Consider the following 26184-nt stretch of genomic DNA (forward strand, 5'->3'; position numbering starts at 1 on the left):
TGACCTGAGGAGTGTCTCCAAAATGGGAACACAGGTGTTTATACAGCTGTGAGAAACTATGGAGACAGATGGCCAAAAAGTAGAGAGAGGAGAGGACCTGGTGCCTGAAGAAGTGGGTCAGAGCTGAGAGGTGACCAAGAAAGCACCTCTGAAGGGTTTTGTCCCTGCTCTGAGGGCACTGCGGCAGAACACTGTGCAAAATTCCTTGTTTGACACAGTGGAGAACGGGTGAATTCAAAACCAAGATCTGCCACTAGAAGTGAGCCTTAGAAAGGAATAGTTGAGGCAAGAAGCGGAGGCAGGTTAGTGCCACGGAAGCCCACCAGAAAGAGCCCAAGGATATTGTCTGAGGCCCCTGCTGACTGAGGTGGCCTGAGACTACACAGCTCTGGTGTGAAGGTTGGAATGCACCAGCCAGGAAGTGTTGAGGGATGTAAAACCACAGCTGTCCAGAGCCCTTGGGCTGCTTTCCGCAGCACGTGGGCTTGGCAGAACCCGCGTCAAAGCAGTCACCCAGCAGCCCGGCTGGAATTGCCTTACACGTTGATGTGTGGCACCGGGAAGTTTGTAGCTGAGGTGAAGATGAGGATTGTATCTGTAAATGATGGTGCTTGTGGCGTTGGGACACGTGTTGCGAAGCTGTCCTGCCCACACGAGCGGTGTGTTTATTGTCTGTGAAAGCTGCTGTAACAAAGGCTGTCTCACTTTCAACAAGACAGTGAAGCAGCGCAGTTTGGCACAGCTTCACTGCTCAGGCAAAAATTTGCCATCTCAATGGAGTATCAGATTAATAAGTTAACAAGGCCTCAAAGGTATAAATTATATCCTCCAGATGCTGATTAAAACAAGGATGAGCTGCTGAAATTTGCACCGGCTTAGGTGCAAATCACCATGTATGACTTGGAGTCAAAAGAATTTCAGTATAAAAAGTAAAAAAGGTTGATTTTTGATGTTATAATCCTGCTCAGAACAGTCTTTTTTGTTTGGGTATCATATGATAACTAAAGCAATCTGAAAAAAAATACATAGACAACACAGCCAAGGAATATTTTCACTGCCCGGTGATGATTTTAACATTTATGTTTTAAGTCTCAGAAGAATGGAATTATATTATTCTGCATTTCTATAGTGACTTATTTACAGTACCCCAGTTCCACTTATAGCAAGCGTTTTCTTTTCAAAAAGGAAAAGATCCAGAGACAGGCAATGAATAGGATTGGATGAATGGAGAAGGTGGTGTACAAGAAGAGAATGAAAATGTTAATCTTGTTTACAGCTAAAGCTAATAGGAAGAGAACAGACTTATTTAAAACAGTAAAACAGCTGGAGAATGTTCATGGGACATTCAGATTTACTGCCATTGGCAACAATAATTATATTGAATGGCAACAATAAGTGATGCAAGGAAATACTTTCCTTAAGGAAGCTAAGAAAGCACCTTTCAAAGCGCTGTATATAACATGCATAATGGAAATTGAAGTATTATTTACACGTATGTCTATTCTAATGGTGATATGTAGATCACTCGGCAATGTAGCCAGTAATTGCTTGGAGTCAGCAAAACCTCGTGCCCTGGTTGTTCATCCTCGTGTGCGTGTGAATAAATCACTTTGATTTATTCACTTTGTCATGATCTAAGCCACATAATATTGGTATTTATGGTACACACAAACCCCCTCCTAAAATCCTTAATTACAAAAGGCAGGTGACCAGGCAGCCACTCCTGAGTCCGAGTCCGTGTTTATTCTTTATTCTTTATGTTTATTCTTTATTCTTTACTCATGTTTATTCTTTATTCTTTATGTTTATTCTTTAACGCCGAACGTTCCGCACGGGACTACAGCCCCCAGCATGCACCGCGGCCGCCCGACTACAGCCCCCAGCATGCACCGCGGCCGCCGTGCCTTCAACATGGCGGCGCCCAGGGCCGGTTGGGGCCTGGACACGGACTCGGACTCGGACAGCAGCGGCGAGGCGGCCGCGCGGTTCCGAGAGGCGGCCTGGGACTGCGCGGCGGCGGGGCGGGCGGAGCCGGCCGGCGGTGAGGGGCGGCGGGCAGCCAGGCTCTGCTTTCCCGCCGCAGCGGCGGCGTGGCCTACCTGCCTGGGCCGGGCCCCCCCGGGGCTGCCCAGGGAGCGGGATGCGCAGCCTCCAGCCGGGCCCGGAGCCCCTTCCCGGGCAGGGTTTGTGCTGCAGCCCGGCCCTTGGGGAATGCCCCTTTCCCCCAAAGGTGGGCCTGGGTTATCCCTTCAGGCGCCATTCTTTGTGCTATAAAATCTTTATGCTATAAAATCCGTGTGCCAGAGGGGGGATTGAGGAAGTCCGGGTCGCAGGTCTTTTAAACTTGCTTTTACTTCTTCCTTCATCAGGTGCTCTTACCAAGGATCGGTTACAGCCCGCTCGGCCAAGCCTAAGGTATTTTTGCTTCTAGTTGCAGACTTGTGTTTCACTGATAAAATATTAGTGTGTGTTATATTTGTGCTACTTAGAGTTAATGCCTTGTGATACTTCCTACTGGAAGAGCCTATTCAGTTTTAAGAATTAGTCCAACCATAATAATCTGAAGTTATACTTAAATCTGGAAAATCTAGTGGGTTTTTAAAAATGCCTTTGTCATCCCTCTAGCAGTCAGGAAGTATAGAAGCTGAAAACCTACTGTTGCTGTAACAGCATTAGTTCCAAGTGTCAGAAATCTTCCAACCCCGCAAGAGTCCCATGGAGGAATTAGTACAGTTACATATAACAAAAACATATTCAAAAAACATTACTATTGCAAAGGCAAGTGCTCATCAGCTGGAAAGCATGTGCTGCCCTGTTGATAAGTTTGCAGTGTTCCTCTAGGCTCAGTTTCAAATGCTGCCAGCCAGGCAGCCTAATAAAACCCCCTCTCCTGGGACAGGTTTTGCACAAATTGCGGCAACATACACAGGAACTGCATGCGGAGTAGGGATGTCCTTGCATAATATATTTGCTTTTGTAGGCTATTTCAGTGAAAAAAATAATCCAGTTACTAACTATGATGGAGATGGCTAAATAATATGTAGCTTCCTCTTGGGAACAGAACTGTTACTACTAAGCTATTTTCCATCTTTCTTGGCCATCTTCCCTATCAAGTATGAATTGATTACTAATGGGCAGGGATTTTGCAGTCCTTTATCTTCTGTTTGGGCAAGAGCTCCAGATATTATTGACCGTGAAAGAGATAATAATTGTTCATATTTCAAACAGGCGTGAGGTGAATGGTCATGGTGAAGATGGAAACGAGCTACAGACGACACCAGAGTTCAGAGCACATGTTGCGAAGAAACTGGGAGCAATGCTAGATGGGTATTGGCAAGCAATCCTAAAAAAGTTTGTCCTGTGGGTTAAGTACACTGATGCTTTTGTGTGGTAAAATCAGGAAATTCAAGATCTGAGTGCAGCCTGACTGTGAAGAAGTTGTTTCTGTTCTTGTCTCCTCCCTTCCTGCATTTAACGCAAACTTCCACTGTTCTCTGAACTAACCCAGCCCATGTGCTGTGTGTTTCTGGTAAAGACTCCCTGTGTGTTTGCCTCTAGTGAATGGGTTTTATAATTTAAAGGCTACCGTGAGAATGTTTGATTTATTCCTACAATCTAATCCAATAGCTGGTTCAGGGTTGTGCTGGCAGTGTGCCTCTGATGGGGCTGCTACTGTGTAAATTGCATAAATGTGGTCCTGGAGAACTAGAATTCCTGGTGTTTAGAGCTGGCTTTAGAAATGCTGCTTTTAAGTCATCCTTGTGCTGCTAAGGAGTGAAGGTGTGGCCTGCTCTGAAAGCAGGGAGGTGAGACAGCTTCACTAAGAGAAAAGTAAGAAGCTATATAACATTTCCCTGTAGGCTTGTTTCCTAGAAATACCCAACTTTAGCTCAGTTTGAATAAACATTTCTTCAGATCTGACTGGGGATTTCTGTTTAGTTTCATCACTGTCTTGAAGGACCCATCAGGACCTTCACAAGCCTCTGTGCGACAGTCTGACTCTGCAGACGATGGTGAGTTCTAGTCGCATCCGTTGTGGCTGTTTTGTGACATTGTTATTATATATTATTAATAGTTGAATGATGACAAGTGAGATGGATCCTGTCTGTTGCCAGTTGTACACCCAACTGACTAATAAGCACTTGCACTAGAAGAATTTCTGTTAGTGTCTGTGAAGGCCGTTGTTTTGTAGCTGTGATCTCTGTGCCCTGGCTCCTCTCAGTCACGAATTGCTGTCAAGCACTGTAACAATACAGTAACAGCAGTGAGGCTTCCCAGGGAGATTGCTGTTGATTGCTTTCACCTCTGTTTTATATCGTGGCTAAAATTCCCTTTTCCGTATTTCAGGTTTTCGCCTCTTCTCTTCCTCTGTTCTGGGAGATTGTGGGGAGTTGGAGCCATGCCCTGCAGTGAGGAGGAGGCGGCCATCCAGCTCCAGGTGAGAGGCTGTCACTGCTTTGCTCCTGGAGTGCTACTGCATCCCACGTTTTGGAGGCAACTGGGACTCTCACAAGGGAATAGGAAGCATAAGAGCTTGAGAAGTGTGTATTTATGACTCCTATAACTAACTAGAGCAGATGTTTTTTTCTTAATTTTTTAGTGCCAGGAAGCTAGAAATGTTTGTGGGATATGTTCTCAGGCGTAAAGAACACCTTGGCCTTCAGACTGGTTAAATGGTAACTGTAGGTGTTGGAGTCTTGGAGCCACTGGGTGTTTATCAGGTGTTCTCATCTTAGATTGCGCTGCTGTTTGTGCTTTGGTTGAATTCAAGGCTGAAGTGTAACGTAAGTTTTTGTTACCTTTCCAGTGACACGGACAGTGACCAAGAGTGGCAAAGGTACCAGGAGGCTGCAGTGTCAGCCACAGACATTATTCAGGAGAAAATAATAGATCCAGCAGAGCGTGACCAGATCAGCAAAGATTTGCCGCGGTTGGTGTCTGCAAATGGACAGCATGAGGGACAGGGCAGCAATCACACACAGAACTCTGTGTTGCCAGGAGCTGCGAAGAAGAAAAAGAAGAAGAAAAAAAGAGAATGAAGATTTTGCACTAAACGGCAGGTGATTATGTTGGATGAAGGATGCAGAAAAGAAAAAACCTGACAAAGAGAGTTGATGCAGAGAAGGGAAAATTAATTGGCAAAGCTTCTGTTCTAAAAGCTCACTGGCCTGAGAGTCTAATTAAGTGACTTCCTATGTTGTTGGCATCCCCTGGGAAGGGAACATTGTCCTCCTAGCACAGCAGTTATCTAGGCTGCTGCTGCTTATGCAGACCTAACGTAAAAGGATTAAATACTGAGCCCAGGCTCCTGACAGAGGGGCTTAATCGTAGCTGCATCCCTCCTGATCTGTTCCTTCCTGTCAGGAAACCAAATCTTGTGTCCTGGAGAAAGTATATGATGAATTGAGTTTGGTTTACATGGCAACAGGTGATCAACTGCTTTTTCCCTTTGACTCCTCCTAGATGCCTACTAAGAATAACTCCAGCCTGTGGGAGACTCATTTATCAAAAGCATCCTGTCAGATATCTAGGCCCCCTTATTTTTTTCCTGTGATCATCCTGACAATCTGTTGTTGAAACCTGCCATGCTACTAATCCATCTGTAATTGCACCTCTCCAGGGCCCCTGCAGGTAAACAGAGTGTGCAGTGAGCTCATCTCAGGGTTGTTACAAATAGGTAGTTCTGTTCGAGTTGTGTCTTTTGACATTTTTTCCATGTATATTTTTTATGGCATTTGTTGTTATTAAATTCTACTACCCTGTTAGTCTTATTTAATTTGGCAGGTTTCGTAAAACAGTGGCTTTCTTGCTGTATGCAGAGATAAAGATGGGTGAAGGTGACTCTGTAGGTGCTTGGTGATCAATGCCTTGGGATCGCTACAGGAAGGACTTAAGCTTAACTCGAAAACCCACTGCGTTTCAGTCCTTGGTTTGGTTGATTCTGATTTTTGTCTCTCTGAAATACAGCAGGTTTTGTGAGTTGTCAGTGTGAGTCTTAGTCCATTTATACTTCAGCTCCAGTATTTCAGGAAATGACCTGTTATTGGAGAAATAATCATCTTCTGTTTTTAAGATTGTTTGGTTTCAGTAGCTCTTAACCCATTTGCCCCATTCAGAAGACCAGAAAGCCTAAATAGAGGAACCTAAATAGTGAACTGTTGCTCTCTGAGTGTGGGAAAACCCGAGACATTTTCTTTCTTATCTAAGATTCTTGCTGGTTTTTAATCAAGAAAACACAGCCTTCCTATTTTCGGATGCCAACTAAGTAGAAAATTGGCTTGTAATCTAACTAAATGTGCCAGCAGAAGTTACTTGTCTTACGGCCAGTTAAAACTTCAGTGTACTGAAGCAAGGACCTGGGGTTTCAAAGGCATAGTGGTCTAAAAGTTACCTTTTGACTTGTTTTATGATGATTATGCTAACTGGAAGTTACAGGTATTTGCAAATGATGCACATCGGAGATTAGTAAAGAATTCTAGGATAAAATTAGTTACTGAAGTTAGTCTCTGATGGTTGATATAATCTAGAGAAAGATCATATCAATACAAACTGTAATGGACATCTGCAATTTTGAAATTTCTAGATGTGATAACTGAAGACTTTGCTGTTGGGCTTTTTCTTTTTAAATTCTCCCTTATATCTTAACCTTTTAAGAGCCTTGAGAACTTTCTAGTCTCAACGATTTTCATCTGTTTCACAGTTGAAATATTAGCGCTCTTTTGGTCACAGTGATGAAAACCATGTTAATTAGGGCTTTTTTCGTTTTTATTGAGAAAAATGGCAGGAACTGCTGCTCTTTATGGAGCATGAGGACGTCCCAGGTGTTGTGCAGTGTCAGGGACATGTGGAGGATGCCATCGCCCGGCTCACACAGCAGGATACACGAGATAACCCACATGGTTAATGCAGAGAACTGGAATCTCCTTGCTGCCGTTAAACTTTTATTTCTGCATTTAAAACAAAGCAGAGCTATATCAAAAATAACCAAGCCATTTCCACTAGTATAGCATGATTTTAGAGCAGGTCATTTTTAACAGAGGCTGTTTGGTATTTTTGTAGTTAATTAAAGGATTTGTAGCTTGTAGTCAGTGATCCCATACTGATGGTTTTCTGCCAAGCCATTCCTGAATCTGTTCCTTGGTGATTCTCATTGCAGTCAAGATCCAGGTTCTCTCAGTCTTGCCTCCAAGATACTATTATTTCTCAGAGTTCCCACTGGTGTGTCTTTACAGCCAAAGAGGTGTATTAAAGATGGTGTCTCTTCTTCAGCAGCTCAGCTTTGCTCCTTCGTGCAAGGCCTAGCCTGGTGTTGACAGGTTTGTACAGGCCCAGCTTACTGAAGGCTGAGCAGAATGAATGTCCCATTCACGCCCTGACTTTTTTGCTGTATTGCATTCAGGTCCATCTTGATGGGATTCCGAAGGACATCTGGTCGTTTTAGCCTGGCTTGTGGGGTTTGGGTTTGCTTGTTTTATTGGGAGGCAGTGGATTTTAGCAGTGCCAGCATCTTCTTTCCATGGCTCCTGGCTGGAGTCAGATACGTTCTCTCCTGGAGGCAGATGGGCAAGGGTTTGTACGGGGCTGGAGGGCGGCTGAGCGGCAGACACAGCTGGAGTCGCACCTGGTGGGTTGGTTGTCACCCTTGGGCTAGCTGTCCGGATTACTGGGTGGAGGATGCCATCTGCGTGGAGATGAAGGTCTCCATGGCGTTGTGAGTGGATGGCAGCAGCTGGCTGTGGCTGTTGGTGGAGTCAGAGCTTTGGTACAGCACCAGGCTGCTGGAGGACACTGTCAAAGGCACAGGCAGAAGTTAAGTACAGATTTTCACCGCAGTCCCCTTATCATGTGTGCACACACTTGCATTCCCAGCGTGACTAAAACATCCTGGCAAAAGGGCATAACTTGCGTTTCTTTCTAATTTTTGTACCATTATATACCTAGCTCAAATACAAAGCTAGGCTTAAGGCATCAATGGCATCAGGGAGTTCAGCTCTGAGGATTCTAGTTGGTTGTTAATATCCTAGTCCTTAGAACTGGCAGGATCCAACTGGAGTCTCTTCGTCAGGGAGTCTTGGGCTTTTCAGTCCTGAAAACTGCCTATGGGATTGCGTATGTATAGACACTGATTTTTGTCAACATTTTTAAGGTTATTTTCCTCTCTAGATGCTGAACAAGGGTCCCATTTCCACAGTCTGGCCTTACACACACTAAACTCTGAATCTTTTATTTGTACCAGCTTCTCAACCCCTCTCAATACACCAGTAGAGCCCTTTCGGAGAATGGTGAGCCCCAGTTACCATTTTCTGTCTGGGTTTTACAGTACTGGCATGAGAAACTGCAATATGTGGTTCAAGATAATAGTGCGTGCTGCTCTTACCAGCAGGGCTTGAGGTGAGGCGAGGGCCTGGCTGGAGGTGCTGGATGGTTGTGTCTTGGTTCTGTAAATGTATCGTTGGTGCCTGTGACACTGGTGTGTGCATCCCAGACTCTGTGTGAGTCTCTGAGTCAGACGTGAATGCCTAGAGAAAAGAAAGGTAACAGTACCAGGTTTATACATCCCCTCTAACAGGTGTGAGAGTGAGCAGGTGCTGTTTCCAAGGAGATTAAATCCTCCTTGATGATGCAGTGAAGAGGTTACTCTAATGCCTCTAGTATTGCAGCTGGTACCAGCAAGGTAAGGAGATAAGTACGATCATCCTGCTGGGATGGTGTAGACCACACACCCAAAAACTCTATCAAGTGAGGAGCTGCCTGCAAACCAGTGTAGTTCTAAGGTGGGGAGCAAAGGCACGTGCTAAAGGCTGTTACCTGTTTAGTTGGTGTCAGGTTAGTCAGGGTGCTGAGATTGGCTGTGTCTGTTATCACCATGGTTTGTGGCAAGAGGCCTGTATGTGTATATTGGGCCACTTCAGACTTGGGGCCATAGAGAGCTGCACATGAAAGAAAACAAGATCAGGTGGATGCTGGAGCTTTGCCTGAGACTAATTTGGCTGAGTTCTCCTCATGGACGTGAACCTGCTGTCTGTCTCTGAAACAGTGGAAGTGGAGGGAGATGAATGCAAGAGAAAAATAATGTAATAATGAAAGCAACAATAATAGAAGAGGGAAATAGAGTGCTGCAACCCCAAGGACCCAGCAAATGCTCCAGAACAGAGCCTTTATTGTTTTGGTTTGCTTAAGCAAGTAAGTTCACGTTCTTACCGTGAGGGTTCTGTATTTGAGCCATGGTAGCCATGAAAGGGCTCTGGTTGATGTGGCTCTGGACCTGCTGCATGAGTGGCTGCTGGTAAGATGGGTGCAGTTGCTGGGAGAACTGGACAGGCTGCAGGGTGGTGAGGCTGCTCCCCATGCTGTTTATTACAGGGACGCTCTGGGGCTGGGTTGAGGCCAGGCCTGAAAAACAAGGACTGATGGCAGTAGTGTCACACAGTATGGGAGTAGTGCGGCTGCTCTGCAGCAGGGGCATCCAAAGTCGTCGTCATGTTGCATTCGTTATCTGTGATTATGAATAGATTTCGTACCAGTACAGATCACTTTCCAGTTTAGTGATCATCTGATACAGGGTTCCGCTGAGGAGGCCTTGCTCAGAAGTAAACTCAGAGCATCATTTCATATCCATTTTATTTTATTTTATTTTATTTTATATATATATATAAATTTTTTTTTTAATGAAGTTGTTGACAACAAACAGAACTACACTAGATCTTTCCAGCCACATAGGATGGAGTTTAAGCTCATTTTACTTGTGCTGTCAAATTATGGAATTTGGACCAATAACAAAGAAGTAGGTGGTTTCACACATTACTACCTATTTGCCACGACTGTCCAGGCCCCGTTCTGTAAATCAGCAAGTCTTTCTAGCGCTGAGAGATAGGTTTTCTTTTTTTGTTTGCACAAAATTAGAATCCATATCATAATCTTGAGTGTAAATGGGGAAATGGAAATTAGTTCACAGCTGTCACCATGGAACAAAATAAGATCTCTTCCTGGAAAGAAAGTATAAGAGGAGAGTATACATTTTATTTTCCTTTATCTAACGAGATGCGCTTTGGCAGTAGGCTACTCTTGAAATGAAAAGAAATCCTGTACAATTCCAGAAAAGCTGTCAAAGTGAAAAATATGAAAACCCAGTAATTACTGCTGTGGGTTCCAAAGGCATATGCTGCTCCTTCGGGGAAGTACAACAGCATGTATTGTCTTTCAAGCACTGTGAACATGCTTCAGTTTTCGTAGTTTTGAAGAAGTATTACATTTATGTTTGGGAAGATACAGAGCAGCAAAACAAAACGTTGGCATAGGAGTAGATTGCAAGAGTACATTGCTCTTAGGATGTGAGCTTGTGTATAACTTAATTTTAACAGGAATAAGGAGCATCTGTCCCTTAATTCCATTGATACTTGTAAGTAGCACTGCTGAAGATCCTTGCTGTTTGTGACAATCTCCCCAGGTTCGTATCGCTGCCAACTTAGTACTTTTGTCTCTGAAAATGAGGCAGGTAATTCTAACAACTACAAGTAGCTCTTTATCCGAACCGCACTAAGCAGAGTCATTACAGAGCACTACTCACCGATCACCAGAGTGGAGGCACCGGTGTTGGTGAACGCTGGCGCTAGGGACGAGGTCTCGCCCGCTCCGATGGCCATGACCCCTGGCAGCGATGCCATGATGAGGTTCTGAGTTTGCTGGCTCAACGTGTGTGGGTTTTGCTCGAGGCTGTGCAGGGCGGTCAGGGTGCTGACAGGAGGGAGAGTTCCTCCGGGAGCCGAGACCTGTGGGACAGGGGGATGTGACAGTGCTCTCTGCAGAAGGTTGAGTGTGGTGAGTCCCAAAGCCGTGATAGATGTCCTTCTTCTTCCTGCCTGCTCTGAACATTTGCTAACTAGAAAGACTTTGCATTTGCTTGTTGGCAGTTTCCCTGTGCTCCTCAGTTAAGTAGCAAAGGTCAGAACTGTTGAAATACTAATAAAAAATCCTTGGTGGTTTAGTTCTTTCACATTTAAGAAACCATAAGGGTTTTTACAAACAAGAATGAGATTAGTCCCACTGCATTCTCTATAGGGAAAGTTTACCTTCTGTTTTACAGCTAAGGGTAGAAGACAATGCTTGGAGAAATTAAGAGGCTCAGGTAATTGTACATAGTAATTAGAGCTGCAGAGTTGAACACAGAATCAGTGTTCCTCTTGTTCAACTTTTCCTGTGAGAAATGCCTGTAATTTTCCTCTCTCCCAGCAATATCTTTTATTGGCAGTGCGTTTGCAGACTGAGATTTTAAAGGCATTGCTGAAAAGTTTCCTTAGACCTTTTGTTTTGTACAGTACCTTCTTCAGGCTGCATTACCTGGCAGTTCCTGGCTGCTAAAGAGGAAACGTACCTGTTACATAGAACAGGACTTTCTGTGCTCGAGTGTCTTGCTGATACAGTCTGTCCTTTAGTCACTGAGAAATTTTATAACTCAAGTGGTTTCTCAGCCTCTGAAATGAACCACGTAACCTGTGTCTGTGCTCTAATGGGGTTTTGAGTTTGCAAGGCCCTTTGGAGACCTGTAGTTGAAGTACCGTGGACTAGCAAAATAGCCTTCAAATAATTTGGCTGATGGCAAAAGTTCAATGTTTTATATTATACTTTTTTTCTCCCCAGACAAAAAGCTGTGAGGAATCTTTAGTAAGAGTAAGAACCAACAGGTGGGACAAATCACCTTGATACCAGTTTTAGAAGACAGCTGTAGAAGATTTTCAGCACCTGCTGAAAGACACTTGTTTTCTTCAGGATGACACCAGAAAGCCAGCAAAGTGAGTGACTGACGAGATTTAAACCATACTCATTTTACTGATCTTAACTTTGCTTCAGGCCAGTATGCACTAATGCAAACTCCTGTCAACTGTTTCCCTGTAAGCAAGGGAACATGGGCAAACTGAAAGTGATCAGTAGTGTAGTTCTAGCGCATCATTGCTAATTTTGTGGGAAAACGTGTAGTCAAATCTCAAAAGGAAATTTGCTTTGAGAAGGCAGTTTGCTACAAGGTACATCCAGTATGTCTCAATGCTATGTGTTGCATATAGGCTGTTGAGCTTAATTCTTACAGGTAAAGTAGATGTAAGTACAGATCTCTGTTCTGTTAATTCCATTGGTGTCTCATCAACTATCTTGAGATGTGTGGGGTTCAAATGAGAGTTGGAGACGACAAGAATCTCACTGGGGAAAGGAGGAGAGAACAGGGTTTCCTGGGAACTAGGCAATCGTGTCATACCTTGAGCTCTGTTTTTTCAGAATAGACTTTTGACTGACGATACAGAAATGGCTATACTTCTTGCTTTCATGCTCTAATACGTACCCTCACCAGCAGCCTACAGGGCACACGTATCTCAGGACTGCTCGTGTTGCACGGTCAGTGCAAAGTGGCCCTGCAATATCTCTATAAGAAGGTGGTTTTAAGAGTATTCTAGGAAAAATTGCTTCTGAAGTGTCCATATTGTGACCACAGGCAGAGGACCTGACATCCTCCAGTTACCAGAACTTAAGTAAACATCACTTACCAGCTTAGTGTCTGTGCTCAGGAGGTTCTGGCTGGGCTCCAGTCCAGGGGGAGAAACCTGGTGCAGGATGGTCTGTGTGGTCACCATGGAGCTGTTCCCATGGTGGTTGCTGCTGGAGGACTCTGCCTCGCTGGCTGGCTGCTGGTTGTACCTCACTCCTGCAGCACAACAGGAGGGAAACTGCTGTCAAAAGTGACAAACCCAGAAACTTTGGCAATGCTAAATTCAGTTTCCTTTGCAGGCCTTTAGATGCTTGAGGCAGAGACAAGGTGGGTAGTAGGGGAGCCAGGAGAACAGGCATTCTCGCCGCCCTGCCCCTCCTGTAACTCTGTGCAACTGCTTCCTCAAATACTGGCTTGAAGGTGTGGCTGTGTGTGCTGCTGGGAACAAGCAGGATTCACTAGAAACCACCCCTCTGGATGTGGGTGTAGAGAGGAGAGAGTCTCAGCAAGGTCATCCCTTCCCATGGTGAGAGCAGTTACCAGCTCTGGCTATGAAGCTGAGGAAGCTCTGCTCTTTTTGCATAGAGAACGACCTTTCCAGATGCCTGGAAACTCGGTCGGAGCCTGATAATACCGGTATGTTTTGGAAAGAGGAGGCACACGCGTAAGTGGAAGGACACAGAAGTGACTTGTGGTAGTACTGGTGGATGGTTCCCTGGAAAGGGATTCTACCTGCCAGCCCTGAGGGCATGCGGGTGTCAAAGAGTGAGCAAACTACATGTCACCCTTGCTTTTCTAGCCACTCTCCTCCCTCAGAGACATGGTCTGTTTGTCATTGGTGCTCTTCCCTTGTATCAAGTCTGTTTTTTCTGTGTGTAGCTTCACCTTCTAAAAGGGTGGACTTGGGAGGTACTGTTAGTGACCGAGTTTGGGTAGGTTCACTTATGTCTCTTTCAGATCTCCCCTTGGTTGTTTCTTACCGTGAACTTTGCTGGGTGAGAGAGCAGAGGTTGGCTGGAGGGAGGAAGAGTTGTGAGGAGTTAGCGGGGGAGCAGAGCTGGGCTGCGGTCCGCTGAAGGTGTCCATGGCCAGCTTGTGCCGGAAAGCCTCCTCCTTCCTGCGATTGGCAAACCAGTTGTAAACTCTGACCTCCGTCACCAGGTTCGAGCCCAGGCCCTGGGCCTGAGATGGGGAAACACCTCTCTGAATACACTCTGCTCTGTTGGGGGAAAGCACAAGAAGAGCCTCGCTGAGCTGGACTTAGAGAGACGGAGTGAGTGCAGAGCCCGAAAGCAGCTGTGGTCTGGCACACTGTGGAAGGATCCTGCCAGGAACAGCAGGACACGGGCCATTGCTGACCCTTTGTGAACAGCAAATGCTGCACTGCCATTTCATTCCAATGTAGCTGGTGTCAGTGGTGGTACCCACTGCTGTGCCGTTAGTCAGCCTTGCACAGGCTCTAGCAAGTGCCAAGCACACTGACATCACTCTGCCCCTCTTCCTCAGAGCCAGACACCCATCCTTACCTGTTGCACTCTTCCACCAGTGCCTCTCTCTCTTCTTTGCTGGGGTTTTTCTGTCTCTCATAGGCTTGGAACAGGATCTGTTGGGAGGCAGGACCCCACTTAAAGCGGTTTCTTCTTCCCTTCTTGGTGGGCAGGTCATCTCCCATGGGCTCCTCTGTCAGAATGCCCTGGCCAGCGTGTGTGAATTCTGCAGGCACAAAGGGGAAAGGGAATTTGCTTTCTGGAAGCATTACCAACAGTTTTGTCTCTTGGTGCTTAGCAGGCCCAATGCAGCTCACCCTTACAGAATATCTTGTACAAGAGGGGGGGTTGAACATAGATGAGGTGGAAATGAAGTTCTGTAATTTGCTAAAAGGGTAAGATGTTCCTAGCAGGGCCATGTTTACCTGTCCTGACTCTTACATTGCATTTCTGCTCCCACCTTGGAGTAATGAAAGCAGAAGCAGCTGAGTTTAGAGCAAGCAAGCCTGCAGTCCTGCTCCCCAGAACCATCCCAAGGCCAAATGTCTCATTTCCCTTGCAATCCACCAATACAAAATTAAATAAGATGGATTCCAGGCAGGCCCCTGAATGCTGAAGTGCACGCTGCAGGGATGTGTTCCCAGTGGGTGCCTGTAATGAAAGGGCTTGGAGGACACGAAGTGGTGGTTCCCAGGGGTTTTTCACGAGGCGATGGCCCATAGTGGTTTTTCACAGTCAGTACAGCAGCCTACTGCTTTTTTTGCAGCTAGAGAAGCTTTTGCTTTAGCTGAAATTGCAAAAGTCCAGTTCTCAGGTAGGAATTCTGTCTCTCATCTGTCCACTACACTGCTTTAGTCTGAGTGTAGAACTGTAATTGCAAATGGAAAGCATTAGTTGGCTTCTCTTTAGCCAAATGGGGTTAGGGTGACTGCAGGCTGCTTTGTAAGGGAGTATTTTTTTCATGTACAGTTTGGTTCACCTCACCACTGAATACTGACCTAGACTTCTCTAAGCTTCCTGCTAAAAGTGGCTTTTCCTTCCATTTTTCCTTGATAAAATGGGGAGTAAGGATTAGCAAGGGAGAGCAGAGGCCTTTATGAAACGGAGATAGAACAGTTGTTGCCATACTTACGCTGCGCCACCTCTCGCTGCTTGCGGACATACCAGGTGTAGAGGGCTGCCCTCTTTTGGGTCTTCATGGGAGTGCCCTTGTTGAGGTGTTGTGAGAGGTGCGATTGGTTCAGACCAGTAGTGTCCACCACCTCACGCTGGGGGATGTTGTGCTGCTGGAGGTAGGATTTCACCATCTTTGCTACTCGCCAAGGATCCTCTCTGGAAGGAGGAAAACGCTTATCAGGAGAGAGAGAGAGAGAGATCTAACACCTGTGCTCAGCAGCCATGGATTCCAAGGAAGTGCAGCAGAACCTCCCGAGGTCACTTGCCATGCAGCCGTCACCCTTGCGTCTGGTGAGGCAGACAAAGCTGTTCCTCAGTCTGGTTCCTTGCTCATTTTGACCCTGCATTCAGGGTAAAAACTGCACGGTATTACAGATGAAGTACAAAAGATGTAGCACTAGCTTCCTTTAAACTGTTCTCTGCAGATACTTTGATCTCCTCTTAGAAGGGGACTCTGGTTATCAAGAGAATTTCCCAGTACATGGCCATAGTCTTTGCTGTTAGTGCTTATTTGGATACAAGGTTTTGGCCTGTTTTGCCTAGGCAATTGTCATCTGTAAGTGACAAACTGCTGACCGGTGACGTGAGCAAGGAATGGACCTTTCTGCTGGAAAGTAATGTGAATGTCAAGCATTTTTGCTGCAGGTGAGAAATGGTATGAGGAGGGAAGTGATGATGCATTTCAGTAATCATGTGGATGTTTTATGACTACAGATCTCTTTTTCAGAGTTGACATTTCGCTTTCCCTACATAGTTTTTCTTCTCTATCCCCTTTTCTTTAAGGCATAGCTGCTTGGAGGAGATGGGCTTTATTTTTCCAAGACAGATTTGTTATGACGTTAGGCTGAACCTGCTCATGCCCAGGTTGGGTTGCCTTGCAGTGATTCAAGAAATGAAAACAGCCTTTAATCATACAGTCACATGACAGCCGTGTATGCATATGTACACACCGAGCCATACAGGATTATGTTCTTGCACATCTGCTACATGTTATTCAAACACACTGATTGACGTCTAGATCCGCTCAAGTTTCTAAATGCAATAAAGAACAACAGGCAAACCATTAATTCCTCCTATATCCACCCTCCTTTGGGATAACAGCTGAGGGAATAGACCTGTTTGAGACCTACTCACAAAACTTGAGAATCTGGTTCAGGACTTCCTAATGAATGTGAATATCTGATTTTTAGGATCTCTGATTAGAATATCTTCAAAGGTTCCTAGAGAAAACATGGCTCTGACTTCTTTGTGTGTATTGATTTCACCAGAGCTGAAAATCACAGTAGAAATAGAAAGCCGTGAAACCAGGCAGTCTAGATCTAAACAGAGCAGGAGCCTCTCTACAGAAAAACCTTTGGTTCGGTTTTAACAGAGAGCATCTTTCTGTGTTCTCTGTGTGAAATGTCTGGTGGAAATGGTTTGCAGGCTGTGGAAATACGCTGGTGTCACATCCAACACCAGCATCAAAGGAGCATCGGGCCAGGGGGGGAAGGTACCTGGGGTTGTGGAAAAACTGTCACAGGAGCCCACAGGTCTGAGCACCAGGCAACCACCATACTGTTCATTGCTTTGTTGACTCAGGAGGTTGCCAGAGGCTGCAAAGTGATAAGCAGGACAAAGTCCACACCTGTTCTCTCAGTACAAACACCCTTATCTCTGTTCCCCTGCAGCCCCTCTCCCAGTGGCTGGGCAGTCCAAGGAGCAAGCTCTGCTGCAGTTAAAGTGTGACAGAAGCACTGTCAGTTACAGCTTCTGAAGAACCTGCTTTCTGAAAACAGGAACATTTGTTTCTCTTTTGCGATGGGGTGCTTGCTATAGAGGCTTCTATTTTCTAGCTTCTTCCCTTAACCGTCTTTGTCTTTCAGAAGTCTCAAATTGGGCTGAACTTAAACCAGCTTTTCTTTCCTCACTGTTTTTTTTCTTCTGGTGTCCAAACCGAGGACCAGTCTCCTGCCTTTGTATTTATGGCATCTAGCCAGCACCTGCACCCTGAATTCATTATACAAGTCTCTGTGCAAAGGAGAAAAGGCTCTGACTTGGAACCTCTGGTCTCTTAGATTTGTGTTCTGACTCAGATGGGAAGAGGAAGGACTGTGTTACCACTGGTGGAAACCTGTTATGTGTTTCCTTCCTGTCCTACGTCACGTCTCCACTGTTGAGATCCTCCTTTCTTTGTGGTAGGAATAAAACAGGAATATCTGTGAATCTCTTCTCGCAGTGGTTAAAGCCCTGCGGTTTTTATGTCTTCTTTGAGACAAAGCCAGGAGCTGTGTGAAGCAAAACAGTGCCGGGGAATCTTAGTGCAGTGTGATTTCATAGGGCAGTTGTATGAAATCCTCGTTACTCTGCACATTGTCAAAGCACAGGCTGCAATATCAATGCAGCAATCCCTTTAGGCCCAAGGCTGTATCACAGACCAGTGATGGCAGCTGGTCAGATGAACCATTGCCCAAACACACAGTTCCACTTCAGAGCCTTCACCATTGACTAAGACATAGTAAGTTGAAACCTTTGCTCTTTCACTGCCAGTGAGGCTGTCATAGACTGTCATTCAGTAGGATTTTACCCTAAAGTTAGATCTCCTGTTTGTAGTTGCACTAAAATCTCAGTTGCTTCAGTGAGTCAGAACTGCAGAAATGCATCTGCCTTGCTCAAGCTCCCTTCTCCATCTCCAAGCCTGTTTTGTGGATTTTAGTTCCGTTTCTCCCCAGGTACAAGCTGTTTCCCCATTCATTTCTTGGTCTCCAAGGTCTAATCTCTGTCTCCAAGTCCTTCTCACACAGTTTTTAGGTCCTTGTTCCTAACTCTTGCTCTCCTGCTGTCAGCTGCTCTTTGCCATCTGAGCACAGCCCCTCTCCCTGGCTTGTCCCAACCACAGGGGCCTGGGTCCTCTCTCCATGCCAGCTCCCCATTTTCTTACTTCTGAGGTCCCTTTTTAAGGGCGTTTTCACCTCCCTTTTGTTACCTGAACAATAAGTAACCCAGGTAGTTAGTTATAAACTCAAAGGGAACAAGAGGCTGGTTGATAATTTATAGCAACATCTCAAATTTAAATGGAAAGTAAATATCAAGTTGTTAGCATTAAAGAAAACCCATTTCAGAGAGCTGGAGATGTAACATTCGAGGGACCTTCTCTCTCCTTCACTCTTCCTCACTTTTCTTTCTTTTTCCTTTGTTCCTTTCTTTCCCCTCCTTTTCCTCATTCTCTCCGTCTCTCCTTCTTTCCTGTTCTCAGATTCTCAGGCAGGAGAAGCCTTCATTTCTCTGAGATGGCTTCTGAACTGCTGCTTTGGACCAGACCTCGCTTAAAACCAGGTTCAAAGCTGTGAAGTGCTCAGGACCATCCTCTGGCCCTTTCCTCTGGAGCCTGCTCGACAACCCTCCCTGCTGTCAGTGCCTGGAGCCGGGCTGGGCAGAGCGAGGGAAGGTAAGACCATCCCCGCAGGGTCCCTTTCTATTGAACTTGGCCTGGTTTGCCTCATCTTGGTTTATATGTGGAAATGAAAGGGGTGTGGCAGCTTCATCTCCAGATTCCCCAGTTAGAACCCTCCTGAGACATCGTTTACACAGGGAAAAGACTGAACCTTTATCATTATGTCTTTGCTTTCTTCTTTTCCTTGTGGAAAACATGCTTTTATCCCTACCTCCAGGGGGAATCTGCTTATCTCAATTTCTCTCTTTCCTAATGGAATTTCACCCCTTGCCCTACAGGTGAGTTGTTGCTTTGCCTCTCTCCATTTGCTGTACCTGCACCAGCGTGATCTGTCCCTTCCCCCAGGGGAGCCTCTCTCTTGCTTTCTGTTCTGGGGAATATCTGGGAATTATTCCACGCAGCTCCATCTCCCTAGCGCGTTATTTATTCTTTATTGTAGATGCAATTCATTTGCTATGTGGAGTGATCTGGGGACAATGTTGTTATTCCAATTGTAAACCTATGGAAGATCAGTGAGACAAATTGAGGGACAAAATTAAACCCTGTTCATTCCTCACTAGAGAAACCTTTGAACTGTCTTTATCAGGTGTTCTTTTTTTCTATAGGGACAAAATCTAACCAATGCCTACAGGTACACCCAGTTGTGTGGGTGTATCTCATCTACATCCTGTTTCATTCAGCTTTGACTAGTGCTTTCCAAACTGTGGTTTCAACTTTAGTGGTCCTGCAAGGACATACTTGGTCTGTTGGTGCTGTCATTTGTTTTCTTTCCAGCTGCTGGAAAGCTCAGCAACAGACACTTTCCTGATTGTACTTTATAAGCAATGGCTGCAGTTACCATAAAGACTTTTCTTGTATCACTAATAGCTGCCCGCAATTCAATCTCTCTGTTAAAATGTGGTCTACAGTCTTAGACCTGGAGTTGTTAATAATGCCCAAAGAGGCTTCTGCCTAAAGGCAGAAGTGCCTCCATCTGGTTTCTGGATTTGAAAACCTTGTGTAGGTGCTGAAATAGCTTTGCAAGCATTGAAGTTTTACTGGGTATACCTGGGCATGGAGATTCTTGCTTGCTTCCCTTTTATCTGTTGCTGGGAGTAATTTCTATTATAGACTATTCTACCCTGTCTTACAATACTTATAATACTGTTTTAAGGACTTTACCTTTAGGTATCTATTAATGGAAGGGTTTGTTCTTAAAAACAAAACGTTTGTTAGTAGGTAACAACTACTTAGATACTATCAAACCTCGATACTGGTGCAGATGCTTCAATAGATCCTCAGACATACAGCTGCTTTTAAAAAATCTTTGACCAGAAATATGAAACATGTCAATAGAGACTTTCTACTATTTTCATTTTACCTTGACCAATTATGATCTCTTTTATTCCTCCGTAAGTATAGTTGTCATTTTTTGCTGAAACTGAGGCGTCAGGCCCCCCTACACTGTCCTGCACAGCAGAACTGAATTGCTCTATCCTGTGATACGGGGGACTGATGAAAGAAAACTGTTTGAGAATAAAGCTTTGCAATGAAGACCCAGTACAAGGCTTAGCAGATCCTGGTTCTTGCCCAGTCCTGTCTGCACTATCTTAGGGTTTTAGGTAGGCTGCAGAATCTCTGCACCCGAGTTCCCATTTGTAAAACGGGAATGCTGCTCAGTGTCTAGAGAGACGAGACTGTCCATGGGAAGGCGTTAGTTTGCAGGAGCGGGAAGGTGGTTGTGCTGAGGTTGGTATGAAGCACAGCAAGGCTGGCAGCAAGTTCCTAGGAAGGCAGGGAGGGGCAGAAACCAGAATTCATGCTGAAGTGGGGGTGGCAGGAAGGAATTTCCTCCATCCGTGTGTCTGTCCTGAGATCACAGCGGATGGCACCTCAAGTGCTGCTTCGCCCATTCATCACAGAAAATGGGACAGAGCCAGGTGCTCTTCTTCAGCTTCCATGGCTGCCTTTCTGGAAAGACTCCTGATAAACCATCAGAAGTTAATGATCAAAAAGCTTATCAGGGTCTTTTCATCTATAAATTTATAAGACAAAAGAGAAATAATAAAGCCATTGGATAATTAGTAACTAGCCAGGGCCCGCCCGGTGCCACTGGGCTCAGACTACCCCAAGACCTGTACGCAGACTCAGGAAGATGAGAAGGAGACAAGGATAAGGGGAAGGAAAAGTGGAAGGGGAAGAGAGAATTAGCCAAGACGACAACAAAATGGGAGGAACAGCTGCAGAGACAAAAGTGAGGAGGGAAGGGAAATAGGTAAAAAGAATGGGAAAGAGGTAAAGGGAATAGAGGGGACTAAAAGATGTGACAGAGCTGGAAGTGGGAAATTGATGGATGACGTGGTCATCAATTCTGAGCCAGAAAGAAGAATGAATTATCGGGAATGTTTTCCTCACTCAGGTAAGAGCTGATCCAGTGGATTTTCCTCTATTGGGCACTGCAGAGTCATCAGCTTTGTTGTGCCAGCGAGCTTTCTTCTCCCAAGTATTTACACTCAGTGCTAACTCTTGTCAGGCTGTTTTTCTAGCTGTGGCCTTTTGTGGTGGGATTTGATGTTTGCTTTTGGTTGTTACATGCTATGATAATTTTCTTTGCACATGAAGAGGAGTGGCCAGAAAGCCTGAGAAATTCTCCAGATGGATATTAGTTTTAGTGAAGATTTTAAGTGCAGGATATTGCTGCATCTTTTTGTCTTTTGTCAGCTTGTAATTTCAAAATATCCCTAAAGCAGATGGGCAAGAACCTGATTCTGGTGTGATAAATAGGTTGGATGGGCCTGATCCTTTCTTGGACAAACCTCTTAGGCTGCCCATGGGAATTGTATCACAGCAAGAATCCCAAATGGGAATCCTGGTGAATGTTTCTCTATCATGAGGCTTATTGGTTCACAGAACTTTTCCCGTCTTTGGATCTCAAAAATGCTTTAATGCAAATTTCTGTGACAGTAAAACCTGTAACTGTTGCTGTGTATGTGCTTTGTAGCTGTGACAGGCAGTGGATGGTAGAATAGAGTGTTCTGCCCGGGTTTTCACCTCTACTTGCATTTGGTGTGTGCTCTTTCTACAAGAAAAATCCCCGCTGAAGTTGGGAGAATTTTGCACACACAAGAATGACAACAACAAGTTCTCTTGGTTTGTCATTTACCAACAATCTATAATAAAACCCAGTCAAATTAACAATATTTCTCTCCTTAAATATAGCAGGGAAACATTTTCAACTTCTCTTTACCATACATTGTCAGGCAAATACAGCATCAGGTTTTTTTTCCTCCTCTGATGACTGAAATTGTGAATTCTATTAAAAATTTAAATCCGACATTCAGTCAGAGAGATGCAAGTTATACGGGCCTTGGATTGTTCTGATGATATAAGCACTTCAAATGTGTAATCAGGCTCCATGGCTCCCTTCATGCATTTTAAGTGAGATGAAAGGAAAGTTTGAGCATTTATGAAGAATTTGGGGAGTGATTTGGGGCTGCGAGTCCTGACATGGATGGAGAGTGTCTCTGTGCAGCCGGATCAACTGGGAATACCAGGGACACCGAGTGGAAGGGGAGAGGAGAGATTTAGAGGGAAGAGCACAAGAAAGCAGCAAAGAGGAGCAGCAAATCTGTCCTTACTGTAATAGTCTTTCCACCACAGCCTTCTGGTGAGCAGCCTCCTCAGGGCTCAAGTTTTCCAGCTCCTTCATTATTGGAGGGGTAAATTCCTCCCCATCATCAGAGGTTTCATCTTCCGATAGCCTGGACTCCCCGATTCCGTTGGGGATGTCGGGACAGGGTTCCCCTTTCTCCGTCTGGAGCGCATTGATAGCACGCTGACTTTCGCTCTGGAGCACGTAGGGTTCCGCTTCGCTCAGCGCCTTAATCAGGGTCTCCTTGGTCAGTCCCGACTCCAGCAGCGCTCCCAGGAGCTCCACTTGAAGATGACTCAGCTTCGAGACCATGGTCTTCAGGCTGGTGTCTCTTGGGTTGGAATTTCGGGTTATCCTGCTTCCAGCTTCCCTACACCATGTTCCCGAGGTAACGCGCCCGACTGTCAGGAGAGTGGGCACAGCGCAGCCTCCCGCCTTTACGTCCCCCCCTCCTCAAAGACAAAACCAAAAACAAAATACAAAATTGAGCCACTTCAGACCCCCCACAGCTGTCCTGAGCCAGTGCTGATAAAGGGACCCTTGGCTATCTGTTTACATTGGAGCAATGTAAATTCTCCAAGGTTCATATTTATCTGTGTGCTTAGCAAGTTACTGAACTTTGGACTTCAGCACCGCAGCAGCAGTTCACAAAGTGCAGAGGGAGAGAAAGCAGGGGGAGGGAAAAAGGGAGGGAAGCAGAAGAGAGGAGAGTAAAATGAAGGGATAGAAGGTCTGTAGCATGGCAAAGAAAAGTACGCTATGGAAAGAAAACTAGGAAAATGAGGGTGGAGAAATACAGGTTATTTCTGGCCCCGTTGGTTTTGGAGGAGGAAGGAGGTGGAGGATGCAGAAGAGGAGCACTTGGCTGTGCGTGGTTCAGGAGACAGTGCTGCTGCTGGGAGACCGCAGAGCCTGCTCAGCTCTGGCAGGGTGAGGTTCGGCCAATCTCAGCCCCAGCCAAAGGCTTTGGGCTGCGAGAAAGACACAGTGGCAGCTTCAGCAGCTTTTGTGCAGCCCCCTAGCACAGAAGTGTGACCGCTGTGTTTATGTGAACATTGCTGAGACTCACAGGATGTCCTGGAGCTGCAGCTGAGTCCTGTGACAGAGCATCGAGTGTTAAAGGACTCTTTCACTTCTGGCTTTGTCTTGCTGGGTATCTTGATTGGCACATCCTTGGGCGTGCATTATAATTTGCTATGTTTTTTGCATAACTGATGAGCAGGAACAGTGTACCCATATAATTTGGGGGATTACAGGGCTTGCCCAACTTGGTTTGTGATTGAAGCACATGATAAAGCCTATCCCTGGGTGTCGGTTCATGCTGGAAGTGCCTGTCCTATCATCAGTGGCCCTGCTGCTTCTGAGAAGTGCCCTGGGCAGGCTTGTGGTTACCTGTTATCATCTGCTACCAGCCCTGCTCTGAGGTTCTGCTCCCACCTGTTGGGTGATGCCTCAAACACACTCGCTAGCTCAGCTGGAGTCACTTAGTGCAGTTCTCAGGGAGTCCTTATGACTAAATTGACTTTTCTGGTCTGAAGATATACGATTGAATCTGTTTGAGTGGCTAAATTAGAGAATAACTTCCTGTGCACATGCGGACTGGATGCTCAAGTGTCTCTTGCAAATGACTCCTTGTATGATCAACTGGAGAAGGATTTAAAACTATTGTCTCAAGGGAGGTTTCCTAGTAGCAGCTGCTCATGTCTCTTTATATGCTCCCGTCAAGCCTAAGCTAAGAGGAGCCTGGTAGGACTGTCCCCAAGCTGAGTCACGTCCCAAGACAATCTGCAGAGGGACTTTGGCCCCTGTTTTCCCTTTGTGGGCACGGTCAGCCGCGCTCTGCGGGCCCATGGACAGCCTGCCAGGTCAGCAGCTGGGGCCAGAGCTTTTGCGGCTCGGACTCTTCCTCCCTGCAGGCACCCGAGCTGCTCGGGGGCTGCTGGGCTGGCTCCTCCACTCGCACTGTTGTTAACTCTCAGCTTTTGTTTCAGGTGGCATCTGCACCCGGAGCACCACGTGCCCTCCTGGCTGCTACGAGCTGAGAAATCTCAGATGGATACAGAAGACTCTCTTTGCGTGCCTAAAAGGAAGTGATAATTTGAAGTCCATGTAAAAACATTTAATGTAAGAAATTTTTGTGTGACTATTAACATAAAAAGACATACTTAGTTTCTAAAGGGGTTTTTTGGTCATGTTCTTAAGAAAGAGTATTTAAAGAATGTGAGCTTTTTTTAGCATTGTCCTATTAATGTTTTGGTACAATTTCCATGCATTTTCTTTTTTATGATAATTTTCACAATTCCCCCATTGACATACAATAATTGTTAAGTATAATTACCATATCCAACCATGACATATAGTTTCTGCATGATACATCCCTGTAATTAAAGGATTTTGCAAACAGAGGCAACAGATTGTGGGCCTCCTGCAATATTTGACAGAGAAGCTTCTGTCATACTGTGTTACTTATTTCTGTCTTGCTGTGGTTGTTTGGTGATTTATCTAAACAAGATAGAAAATATTACCATTGTTTTTGTCTAAAAGATTGTCCAATCGATTCTCTGTGTGTGTGTGTGTATATACATATATATATGCACACACCTGTAGTACACTTGAGGGGAGATGAGGACACAGACTATTAAGTTTAGACAAAAACCAGCAATATTTGTCAAGGGAAACTGTGAAGAGAAGAAAACTTAGCAACAAATTATCTGTGTATATTGTGTGGTTTCAAGGATTCCTTATGCACCCAGAAGTCCTGTTGCTTCTGCTTGCCTTGAAGACCTTCAGCTAGAGATGCTTGTAAAACTGCCTGTCTTGAGAACAGCGCTCTTTGAAGTCTTTAAACCCCGAAATGAACATCTGTTTGTATGTTAGGACCTCACTGAATGCTACAGCTGGATGCCATGTGGAGAATTCTTAGGTGAATATGGAAAACTTCCCAATACTGAGGAGGAGGTGAATATTCTCTATCACTTTACCCTGAAGGGCTCTTCCCCTTGGTGTATTAGAATTGTCCATTCTAAACTGTAGGAGCCCAGACAATTAACAAAACAAGAAGTAAACTTCTACATGGTCAACTTTACATTCACTGTAACCTGCCCAGCTGTGCTAGTGAATGGTTCAGCACTCCATTAAGCAGCTCAGATTCTTCAATGCAGGAAAATCAGCGAGCTTTTCAGTGTTTCTTAAATGTTATAAATCATCAGCAGTCACACCGAGCATTTGAGAAGCAGGAAGGAGACTCCTGCTGCGAATTAACCAGCACCCCTGTGTTATACCCTGGCACTAAGGATTGCAATATCATATTTCTCAGATTATTGTAAGTGCCACAATATGCAGTTGTAAGGTAATAAGAATAGCGGAGGTCAAGGGTGGAAGCTGCAAAGCTTTAACCAGCTACATTAGCTGGTTTCAGCAAGGGCTGAATTGTTGAGTACTGTAATGCAGACAACATTCTCCTGTAACTGAATTGTACTCAGGGATTTTGCCTTGAGGATGAATATTTGAAAGAAAAGGATTTGGTTTTGCTATACCCATTTTTATCTATTAGCAGTGCTTAGTCTATGTTGATTTCCTTAATTGCAACAATTTGTCAGGCCATGACTTGATTCTCAAGTCACCTTGACTAACGTGATCTTGGTGATTTGAAGACTCCAAGAGACACCTGCTTGTTTTTTGCATGTTTGCAGTATGGGGTTTTGTATTGTTTTCCTTAGGTGTAATTAATATGGTGGTTGAGACCTCTCAAATTCAATGCTTCATTGACAAGATGTAAGCAACTTTAGAACACTAAACTGGGCAGCTTAATAGCAGACTTATGAACAATGGTACATTTACAAATCGGTTTGGATGCAGATTAGATAAATATATTAATCAGAATCACAAGAAGCCTGACTTTTACTTCATTTTAATGGCAAGTTTAATAAAGATTATTTAAACATGTTCAACTACTTTGCATTGTCCCATGTACACTTAAATA

The 26184-nt window shown here is 45.1% G+C and overlaps 2 protein-coding genes across 2 annotated transcripts; one reads left to right on the forward strand and one right to left on the reverse strand.

Moving 5' to 3' along the window:
* The first annotated feature begins 1746 nt into the window (after positions 1-1746).
* On the forward strand, positions 1747-24714 carry LOC308047058 (protein CUSTOS). The gene is given in 8 exon segments (XM_080355289.1): positions 1747-2041; positions 2370-2415; positions 3229-3327; positions 3940-4013; positions 4348-4438; positions 4808-4958; positions 4960-5060; positions 24194-24714. Coding segments are annotated over 8 exon segments (855 nt in total). The 5' UTR covers positions 1747-1851; the 3' UTR covers positions 24297-24714.
* On the reverse strand, positions 7661-22514 carry HNF1A (HNF1 homeobox A; the record flags this gene model as incomplete). Its single annotated transcript, XM_080355288.1, has 10 exons — positions 7661-7788; positions 8378-8519; positions 8809-8930; positions 9202-9393; positions 10568-10769; positions 12534-12691; positions 13456-13694; positions 14002-14188; positions 15095-15294; positions 22189-22514. The coding sequence occupies 10 exons, from the start codon at positions 22512-22514 to the stop codon at positions 7661-7663; spliced, it is 1896 nt and encodes a 631-aa protein (XP_080211414.1).
* Positions 24715-26184: the final 1470 nt, after the last annotated feature.

Source organism: Nesoenas mayeri (assembly GCF_963082525.1).
Source record: "Nesoenas mayeri genome assembly, chromosome: 17".
Lineage (NCBI taxonomy): Eukaryota > Metazoa > Chordata > Aves > Columbiformes > Columbidae > Nesoenas > Nesoenas mayeri.